This window comes from Morone saxatilis, unplaced genomic scaffold (assembly GCF_004916995.1).
Source record: "Morone saxatilis isolate NCDOM2014 unplaced genomic scaffold, NCSU_SB_2.0 Contig20, whole genome shotgun sequence".
NCBI classification, from domain to species: Eukaryota; Metazoa; Chordata; class Actinopteri; family Moronidae; genus Morone; species Morone saxatilis.
Genome location: NW_023339763.1, coordinates 14,001,150 through 14,012,394, shown reverse-complemented (window position 1 = coordinate 14,012,394; position 11,245 = coordinate 14,001,150). Strand labels below are relative to the sequence as shown.

Below are 11,245 nucleotides of genomic sequence, written 5' to 3'. Positions count from 1 at the left end.
ACAACATCTTATTCAATTATACAATCAATATATAATTCAATATTAAAGCGTTAATTTGCTGTTATAAATGCAAATGCGTGGGTTGATTAAAGTAAACTGTTTTTGACAACATGATTACTGGGACTACCATAAGAGATTTACACACAAGGATTTTTGAATAAAAAGACCAAACGATGAGACAATTGACTGTTTTTGTCACAACCTCCCCCCTAACAGCAATTATTATAGCTTAGAACCGTAACAAGGCGCGGTATGTCTCTCAGCTTTGGACTTTTCCCATATATTGATGCAATGTGGAATGGGGGCTTTAGTAAAAGCTGGGATGGTGTGTAACCATGTTATCTACAGAGGAATTGTAAACGAGATCTGTACATTGATGGTTTTATGGGGGACAGCTGAGTTGGGTTTGACAGTGTTGTATGTTGTAAAGTGAACCTTTACCTTGTTGCTTGCAGTTGTAGAATCAGGAACCAATTGTTAGAGCATTTTCTTGTCTCCACAGTGCAAGGTTATGCAATATAGGGTCTAGGAACGAAAGACCAGAAAACAATACAACATGATCCAAGTTTAATTAAAATTGCAGTATTACAAATGTAAAGTGATGTGTGTGTGGTTTGTGTGTGTGTTTGGTGTGTAACTAGACGTAGAATGTGGCAGTCAAATTCCAAAGAACTAAAACTGGAATTCTTACCTGAACAGTAGTTGATATTTTTTGGATTAGGGTTTTCCGAGTTGGGATGAAGAGCCACATCATAGTTCATAAAGACTCCTTCGAGCGTTTCTTGGTCGCACTTTAGCACTTTACATTGTATTCTTTGGGGTGTTCTCATGAAAGGGTTATTAACTTTTTTTGCTGTAAAACACAATCAAAGTGTTAGTGGGGTATTACTGTTTAAAATTTGGTCAAACTTATCTTTGAAAATTGCAAACGGCTTGACTCACAGCAGAATATAAATAACTTGCATAAGTTAGGTTTTGACTTTGACACTACAAAGCCAAATAAAAACAAAGCAAATTTAATTAGATACTGCTGGTTTCAGGTACCCTGAAGAGAAGCTGCATGAGAATACATTAAATAAACACTAGCACATCATCATTACCTCTGCCTGTCCATCATCAATCTCAACTCTGACATTGCCCCGGCAAATGCTCCAAATTTTAAGCAGTGAGCAGCAGTTCAAGACAAACTCGCGGGCTCACCAGGAGAGCCGAGGCATTTCCTTGGATCTTCATTTCTTAAATTTTAAAGGATAAATTAAAGTGTAGTATGGAATATAGTTTTTAGTAGTGTATATAACACAACATGACAACAAGAGACAACATGGATTGTGGGTAGATAATTAGGGAAACCAGTTTTCCCATTAAATCTTACATTCTGCAGGTCTGGACTCTACTGTGTTCTCACGTAATCCAAATATGCTTCTACCGATGAAAAATTAATTTTTTTTAATGAAATGTAATAAAATGCCTGAAACATTCACCTGGAAACAACAAATGCCGGGTCCATGGATACATTTTCCTGGCGTTGGCCTCAGCTGTATCATACTCCACATGAAGACCACATAGACCTTTAACTTCATTTTCATCTGCATTAAAAAAACACAACAAATTTAGTCTTGCTCATTTTCATGGATGCAAATACATCCTTGGTATAGAGATACAGGTCAGTTTATAGAGTAATGGCTCAATGTTGAAACAAAACATTATACTTTTTCTAATGTATTTTCTCCCAAAGTGACATGTTTTCCAAAACATGCATTGGGGGGAAATTTAGGGTTTAGTGTCTCTAATCCATTACATTGTATAAAATGACCTAACATGCATTTAGCAACATAGACTGACATGCATAAAGTCACCTTAAGGATTTTCTTAGAATATTGTAAAGGAAAACCTTAGATCTCCAAGTGTCTGCCCTAAGCCAGTGGTTCACAAAGCTTCACAGGGGGTCTTGATTTTAAGTGGTGTAAGAAAATGTGTTATTTTTAAAGTTTAGATTATTATTCAAGATCTAAATTTTGAAGACATCTTTATCCTGCATTAGAAAAGTACACAATCAAAACTACAAAGAGCTAATAGGACAATAGACCAAGTGTTAATGTGTATGATGGCTTCAAAAAAACAAAAAAAAAAACATAATACAGACAGAATTATATAAAAGAAAATTCATTTCTGATGCTCACAGGAAATAATCTGCTCCAAATTCATCCAAATCACTCGTTTTGCACAATCTACCTGCAGTTATTGAGTTCACTATTTTGGTTCATTGTGCAGTTGTCCTGTACAGTTATTATTATTTATTTTTTTTACTTTTATTCACTACATTTTTACACAGATATTTGTATTGTCTTTTTCTTACATTTTAAAATTAGGCTCGTTACTTTAGATTTAATGCCTTCAAGGGGATTTTTTGCACCAACGCTTGCATTTCCAACAACAAGACACGCATGACAGACACGGCAAAACAGACAAGAGATGGAGACTCCCTATTTGAAGTTTCAGTTAGCTTAGTACAGAAACAGACAGTAGAAATGCCCTTCAGAGAAACCAAGAGAGTATTTTTTACTTTTATACTGCATTTCAGAGCTTGTACTTTGTAAGTATCTGTCCTTCTACTTGAGTAAAGAATGTGTGTACTTTTTCCACCTCTGTAAATTTCTTTTGTGTCAAATTAGAGAGTGGAGATGAATGCTAAGGTAGGTAATACCACATAAATGCAAAGACGAGTTACCAATTATCTCATCAAAGGTCTCTTGTAGATTTTCAATGTCTTTCAATCTGAAATAATGTTTGCCACCGGTCCCAGCTGTGAGGGGCTGCAGGTCATCATCAAAGATCTCAGCTCCAATGGCAAAAACATAAATGTCTGTAAAAGATTGAAACGTAGCAAGACTAATTAGGATCTCTGTGTTGCAACACATTCTGTTGCCCATGGTGCTAGCAAGGAGTTATTGTTATATCAATGAAAAGATACTGACTACAGAAGCTCTAAACAGTCATGGATTAAACATTTTTTTAATGCCTTTATCTAGAGATCACAAGTTAATTATTTTGCTTGTTTTCTCGTGATAACGAAATAATTCATCAAGACAAAATGTCTTGTGAAATTCAATGTTGAGTGCACTTCAGTGACAAAAGTTGTTTTCTCTTAATAAATTATCTTGAGAAATAGCCTTTTAGTTACACAAAATTACAAGTTAAATTAACTTATTATCATGAGAAAATTAGCTTTGTTATCCCAACATAACGAAATGATTATCACAAGATATGGCATTAAAGAAAATGTTTGAATCCGCAAGGAAGATTTCTAAGAGCAGCAAAGCTGAATGATAAAAACCAGCTTAGCAACACAAATCTCTGCAACAAACTTAAAAATAAAACTCACCAAGATAATCTTCTCTTGGGTGCTTCTCCCCTTCAACTGTGTGGTTCATGTATACCATGTTCTTTATTTGTTTCACTGTACCTAAAGGTGAACCGCCCATATTATAAGCACCTAGAATGAAGAAAGAAAGTGTGTTAAAATAATGAACAACATAGACAGCAACAGCAACAAACAGCTTAAGCATGTTTTACTGTATTCAGCTTAGCTTTTACATAAACATAATACAATGATATTATCTAGATTAATAATAACTTGTACAAGATGCATATGTACATACTATAATTTATAATCAGTGCTGATTTTATTGCACATAAATTATAAACTGAGGTAAAAAGCAGTTCTAAGACGACAGTTAAATTGTCAGTTGATGCATATTTCACATATTAAAGGAGCAGTCTGACATTTTGTGATGTGTTTTTATTCACTTTGTTACCAAGAGTTAGATAAGAAGATTGATAATCCTCTTGTTTTTTTAATCGCCTGAGAAAGATATAGTAAAAAACTCCCCATAAAAGAAAATGTCATTATGAAATCAGTTTTTGCACAGGTTAAATAAAATAAAATAAAACTAAAATTAAGTGTTAATTGAGCTTTAAAGGTGCTTTAGCCAAAGCCAGGCTAGCTGTTTCCCTCTGTTTGTAGTCTTTATGCTTAGCTAAGTAGCTGCTGGCTGTATATATTTGCCAAACAGCAGCTTTGATTATCTCATATAACCCTTGGCAAGAAAGCAAATACTCATATATTTTCCAAAAACAATTTCTTTAAATATTTGCAGCAAGAATATTTCAATCCATAGTTAGCCTACAGTAAAAGAAATTGGAAGCCTCATTGCAAGAGTCAGCCCATTAAAGAGGCTGAAATTACCGTCTGTAAAAACGATAACGGCATGACGATGTTCCTTAAAAGCATCTTCACCAACCCGCCGCTTTATAAGGCCCATTTGCTCCAAGAAGGTCTCAAAGACGGTGTTCAGATTTGTTCCAGAAGCATCTTTGAGTCAAAACATACACACACACAAAACATAGATCAATCTGTATATTAAAACAGTATTTCCAATAATAATGATGATCTGTTTGACTCACCGCCTTTATCAAATCTGTCCAATTTCTCAAGGATATCTTCTTGTTTTCTTTCAAAAAAATCAAGAATGTTGACAACTTCAATCACGACAGAGGAGAAAAAGATGATTTCATAATTTGGATTCACAGAAAAAGACGCAATCTGTGGAAACATAAAGCAAATCAGTTAAATACAAGGTGGTTGATCTTTAATAATTAACTTTTGACACAACTTTGTAAACACAAACAAACTTGTGGAACTGCTGTGAAATATTATGTTAATGCAACACCTCCTTATGTATCAAACTGCTTATGGTTGTTATTTTGTTGAGTAATTGATTCATTTATCAGCAGAAAGAGAATCCCGTAGTGTGCATTGACAACAAGCCAAGGGACTCCCGCCAAGAAGCATCAGTCAAGATTATGATGTGTAATTCATAATGAAATTTACTTCTAATGGGCTGTTGTGCTGGCAGACGAATGGGATGAGAATATGTTTGTACATGTTATGTGTACTGTGTGCCAAATGTAATTCTAAAAGTGTGTCAAACAACTTCAAAGTTTTCATATTTCAGCTCACACCAAATATATACCTCACATAAATTCAAATACCGAAATCCACTACTCCCAATGAAATCACTATTACCGTAGTATAACATTCAAAAACCTAATGTCTCCGTAGATTCTTAATACATATTAAAATGCTAGGAGCAAGATGAATAAGTGGCCAAAATGTTAAAAGAGAAATATATTTGCTAACTATGCTAGCCATCTATAAAAACCCAAATACTAAAACATTCAATACATGTATCATGAAATAAAAAATCATCTGACTAAATGTAGACTAAATGTATAACATTACCATGATTACCATAAAATTATCAAGACATAAGATTTCATATATGTATGAAGATTATGAAGATTAACAGAATAAGATTACATATATGTATGAAATCTTTTTTCTTAATAGTTTTATGCTATAATCCGGTTTCTTCTTAAAATATTAATTGTAACAAAAACTTTTTCATTTCAAAATAAATTATTTTTCTTAAGCCTGCTTTAATTTCACAAGACACATTTTCCCAAATTATCATTTCATTTGAAAATGAGCGGTCTACAGGTGAGTGTCCTTCAACATGACATTTCTGACACATGTGTAATACTGTGGCTTCCTCTGCCATGCCCAATAAAACTCTAACATGCAATCAATCAAGTGATTGATCAAATGTCCGAATTAGTCTCACTAGAGGCTATATTTTATAATTTTTTAACAACTCTGCAGATTAATTGCCAGGATCCATCAACTGCAGTCTGTACTTTCATCCCCTGTGCACCCTTCAAACTGACTCCAAAATCAGTCAAACCAATCTTACATCCAGTCCCAGCCATTGACTGTATGGTCCCAACACAATGTTGATGACTGCTTGCAAATTCAGCATATTATGAGTGAGGTAGTTCTGTGGTGTGTTCGCCCTCTACATTAGAAAAACACTATAAAACCTCTACTGTTGTATCATTTTGGATAAAACCCCCAATGTTATTACTCCCTTTTAATTAATAGGAAAGCTGTTTGTTTCTTACCTTTGAAATAAGTTTTTTCACAGCATCTTTTGCATCTCGGATGTCTTTCTCTTCGATGCTCTGAGAAATATCCACTGCGATATACATGTTAAGTGTCCCATTTCTTTGAATCCGGATTGTTCTTCCTTCCTGTGTGTCATCTGAACAATCCAAACAAATACTGTTATTTGGGGAGGCAGAGGGGATGACACGCATCAAAGGGCCACAGGTCGTATTTTAACCAATAGCTGCTGCAGCACGGATTCACATGGGGCGCCAGCTCTACCAAGTCAGCTACCACGGCAACCCAATACTGTTATTGTGCCAGACATATTATATGCCATGATATTTATTTGTTGGAAGAATAGAAGAAAAGAAGGTCGGAATTTGTTACAGGGTAGAAACATTCATACCAACACATTTCCGTATTGTGTCATTACACAGAGGAGCGTGCTTTTTAATGCCTTTTATTTGATAGTGACAGTTGGAGATTTACAGGAAAGGGGGAGAGAGAGGGGGGACGACATGCAGCAAAGTGGTGCATGCTCTACCAGGTAAGGTACCGGGTGCCCCAAAAGAGTGAGTTTAACTTAAAACTACTGAATGATTATGATCATTTGTTTAGAATTTAACAAAATGTTATCTTTCTCACAAGAAAAACATGTTGTTGTAGCAAAAATGATCATATAGCATTGCTATTAAATGATGGTTATAATCAGATTAGTTCCAGGAACTTACTAACTGGCTGTAAGGTGGTGAGGGTGTTTTTGATTGTGCTGCCAAATTCCTGTGAAACCTCCAGTGAAGTGTCATAGGTGTGTTTGTCTGCAAGAAGCAAAGTCACATTAAGAGACATTTGTAATAAGTATGACAAAGGGAAGTGATAATGAACTAAAATTACTTGCCCATTACCAGAAAGACTGTTTCTCAATTATCAGTATCCTCACCCGGCTTTAGGTCGAAAAGCTGAGGGATCATGTCCTTGTCACTGGAATAGTTACTCATAGACTACTTTCACACTCTAAGCAAAAGTGGAAAATATATTTGTTTTGCTCATATGCAAGTAACAAATTACAGTAATCAGATTACTGTTCCTAAATTCAGTAATCACGATATAGTTATTAATGACAGTTATGTTCTTTAATTGTATAATTGTATAATGGCTTCCTGTGTGGACGTAGCCGTACTTCCCACCAGTAACCAGGGGGCTGCTTTTTTGAAAGGGCAAGACTAGCTTTACAAAATCAGAACAGAAACTGCTTGTGCTACTGCAAGTAAGATAACTCAGGGAGGTGTTATGCTCGATCTGAATCAACTAAGATTTTATAGTTGTTTCCAAAAGCCCACCCAATCCGAGGTTGGAAAAGTGTGACATGACGTCTGTGAACTGTGACAGTATAGCCCAGACCACAACATCATTGAAAAAAAAGCATGTCAGCAGTTGGGTCAGTACGCGTCTTTTTCGCAACATTAGAGGCTGTACCCTCAGCTTACTCAGGGACAGACTTGGATGAACAAAAGTAAACACCATGATGTCAAAATGTCTTGGCTTGAGATCAAATGATACAAAAACAAGTCAGCACCCTCCTCAGTCCAAAAAACTCAATAAGGTTTTTTAGATGCTAAAATCTCAGGTTTGACATATTAGTGGTGACATTAATTCCTGCAAGTTAACTTGATCTCTATCTCAGTCATTGCTTCTGAATATTGCAGCATCCTTTTTTTGTAGGTGTATAAAATGAGCACTGTTTCCATTAGGCTAGAACATTTTGTGGCAAAACTTTGTCAACAGTATTTGTATGTATCAGTCTTACAGTAGCATGCTGGTTCTCTGCCAGTCCACTGGCCGTTCCCCTGACACACTCTTTCTCTTGACCCCACCAAAAACTGGTTGCCGTTGCAGCTGTACCGCACTGTGTCATCAATTCCAAATGTATTCCCTGTTCTTGAGGCGCCAGGTGGGATACCAGGATCAGCACAATTATCCCCTGCTGTTGTGACAGAAATGACAAAAGTCAATCACAAATGAGGATGAATCCCAATTTTAAAAAAGAAAGGAGAGGGAGAAAGAAGGTAGGTTTCTGTTCAGGACTTACTGTCGTGGCTACAGATGGGAGTGGAGCCACTCCACTTCCCGTTTGGCAAGCAAACACGTGTAGATGAGCCTTGAGCTCGAGATGGTTTCCAGAGTAGCACATACGCGGTCTATTGTCACAAAGTAACTCTACTGAGGCGAGACGTCTCATTCCCATGCATTGGGTCGGGCTTACAACTGCAAGCAAAAGGATCTGAGTTATCATATAGAGCAGGGAGCTTGAAGCAAGGGAGAGGACTCTGTCGTCAAGTCACTCATCCTGCATCTCTGAGGCTGAAATCTTTTTGGGTGCTGGTTTCAGGTGCATTTGGCTGGCAGAGGGCCCCGGGTTTTTTTCCAGCGGTATGGGTAGAACCCCATGACAGTTGTAAATCAAGGCTGCTGATTCACTTCTTGGTCATTTTGTAATTCTCTCTTCATTTGGCCTTCTCCCTCTGTGCATTTCCACCACTCCACCTCCTGAAACAGGCAAAAAAAAGAGGATAGAGGTTTAATTTATGCACACAGACTTTAAAATTCTCCCTTTCAGAGGCAGTAAAGCAATTATCCAATGTTTTTCAGATGAGGTAGTAAATATTAATCTTTGTGTTTCTTGAGTACTTGAGGGCAGTGGACCAACATCTGAGTTGAGAATGATTAATGATTATGTGTCACTATCTTGGAAAACAATATTTCTCATTATCAGGCGTAATAACTTTTTTTTACTAACGTTTTTCAGCGCAGTACTAAATTTGTAATTGCATATGCTTTCAATCCTAGCTATTTTAGGTTTTTTTAATTAATTATAAATTATTTAATTATTATTTATTATACGTGCACATGTCTAATTTGTGATAATGATTATATGGTAAATTATCACATTCTGGAAAATATTATACTGTAAGTATTTTAATTCAAAATTATAAAACGTAAATGCTCCACCCATACAGAGGAGCTAAAAGTGGCAGCCGACTCAGTGGCAGCAAATCCATGTTAATTAAAACAATATAAACAATGAGAATTTTGCGGACAGTATTTTTTTTTCAATGTACAGTGACGCTCAAAAGTGGGAGGGATAAATTAAACCTCTGGTAACTTATTATTTAATGCAAATAAGATGATCAATAGTTTGTGTTACATGTTCCTTTTTTTAACATGAGATTCACACCTTCGTGTAATCATTGAAATAAAGCGAGGACTATAATGAGCTATATCATGACTTAGTATATTACTGTAACTAGTGTATTTTTTAAATATCAAACTTATCCTCTCCCATACTTTGAAATTTTTCCTGAAGGACAAAGTACAAACATTTATCATCATCTTCCAAAACCTGCTTGTTGATCTTTGCTTATTGACACATTGGTTCAATGATTTATTAAACATCATGGTCATACCAGACTATAGTTAAACGTAGTTCTCTTTGACCTTTACAGTCATCTGACTGACTTTATCTTCCTTCATTAATCCCTGCTGGGATAACAAATGGCATAAAGTATATGTGTGCCCATTGCATTATTTTATTTTACACCAGTTACCGACTTATTTCTACTTTCTTATAATCAACAAAATAAGCCTTAAAACAATGGCTTACAATATATCTTAAAATATTATTCACTCCTGTTGCTTCCAGATTACCCATAGAGGCCTAATGCAGAAGATAGAGTATTTATCAAGGCTGTGAGATGTAACAAAAAGCAGGCGTGTTCAATACCTACATGTAAATCACTAGGCTTTATACTATCCCTTTATACAACATGATCCACGCTGTAACAGGCCACTTAACGCCAAGCCTCATTTCATTTTAGTTTAATCACACAATCTAACAACCCAAAAAATCCCTACAGAATGAATTCCCCTCATGTGAAGCAGGAACAATACATATTTTAAGCTATTTGTTTCCTCACATTAATCAAATGTGGTTTATATCCCATTAATATTTCATAAAGTCTCATTCATCATCCTGCAAAATAAACCCTTTATTAAACTGATCTGTCATCATTGCTTCACACTTGTATAAAGAAAGAATAATTTGTAAAAAAACAAACAACAAAAACAACACTCCTGTTGGCTGAGCAGTATACATAAGTTTAATGTAGAAATCCATGTCCATGCTTCAAATGACTGTATAATAAAAGTTTTATAGTGAAACATATGAGAAGAGTTTGTAACTGTTATTGTAGTTGAGCTGACATCTAAGTCACATGGTTACTGTAATGAGTGTGCAAACTATCTAGAACATTAATTCCAGGTTAAAGCACAACTGAAGGAGTCTGTGCTATATGACTATGAGCCTGTTGCCTTGACGGTGATGGTGACACTGACAGGCTCATTATCATCTCCAGGGGGAGGGGCTTGGCTGGTGGTCGGGGTGGCACTCAGGGGTGAGGTGGTGAGGGGAGAAGATGCCCGGGGTAAAGCCATGGTTGCACCTGCAAAAGACCAGCGCCAAGGTTCAGCATCAGGTAGACGAGCCATAATATTTTTAGGTGACTGATTGATATGACTTTGGGTGTAAATTACAACAGATGGATTTCAACGTAAGATTCTATATTAAAGTCCACATACAACAAAGGTACACTCCCTGAGGTAATATTTATTTTGTTGAAGAGAGCTTCTCAGGACTGTGTGAGCATAAACTGACTGCTGGACAGACAGGAGTACTGGCAAGGAAGCACAGCAATTATGCACTGCTGACTACAGGGTCAGCACAAAAACATATTTTAGCCACATTAAAAATCTATTAATAATCTAGGAATATTAATAACATTTTCACCACTTTATCTTGCTGTCAGACAGCCTTTTCATTTGGCACTGAATGTTCTCAGAACATTCTGGTTCATAAATGTATCCTCTTGCCTCCTCGAACATCGGTCCAAACAGCCAATCTCTGGTGTAAAGCGCCGTTATAGGTTGAGACAATGTAGCTCCAAAGGAAAGGGCTGTCTGACGGCAAGGTAAGGCTGTAAAAATGTTCCTAATATAATGGACACTCAAAGCCATATTGATTAAAGTTGTTTTTCTCTGACTCTGTATCCAGCAGTGCATTCCTCTGCTTCCCTGCCAGGACTCCTGTCCGCTTCTAAAAATTAGGGGCACGCTGTTACATCCCACCTATAGCTCCGTCTACTGCAGGTATTACACTGACTATGGATAAACACCTCATACAAA

The 11,245-nt window shown here is 36.2% G+C and overlaps 1 protein-coding gene across 1 annotated transcript in view; it reads right to left on the bottom strand.

The window, feature by feature from the left end:
- Nucleotides 1-10,498, bottom strand: part of LOC118331801 (complement factor B-like) — an 11,953-nt gene extending 1,455 nt beyond the window's left edge. Inside the window, exons 1-10 of the mRNA XM_035666881.1 lie at nucleotides 10,376-10,498; nucleotides 8,097-8,205; nucleotides 7,815-7,991; nucleotides 6,739-6,825; nucleotides 6,022-6,161; nucleotides 4,465-4,603; nucleotides 4,247-4,372; nucleotides 3,383-3,493; nucleotides 2,729-2,863; nucleotides 1,482-1,586 (exon numbers count right to left, since the gene is read on the bottom strand). Coding sequence (XP_035522774.1) covers nucleotides 1,482-1,586; nucleotides 2,729-2,863; nucleotides 3,383-3,493; nucleotides 4,247-4,372; nucleotides 4,465-4,603; nucleotides 6,022-6,161; nucleotides 6,739-6,825; nucleotides 7,815-7,991; nucleotides 8,097-8,205; nucleotides 10,376-10,498 — 1,252 coding nt within the window. The remainder of the gene's footprint in view (nucleotides 1-1,481; nucleotides 1,587-2,728; nucleotides 2,864-3,382; nucleotides 3,494-4,246; nucleotides 4,373-4,464; nucleotides 4,604-6,021; nucleotides 6,162-6,738; nucleotides 6,826-7,814; nucleotides 7,992-8,096; nucleotides 8,206-10,375) is intronic.
- Between the last annotated feature and the right edge of the window lie 747 nt (nucleotides 10,499-11,245).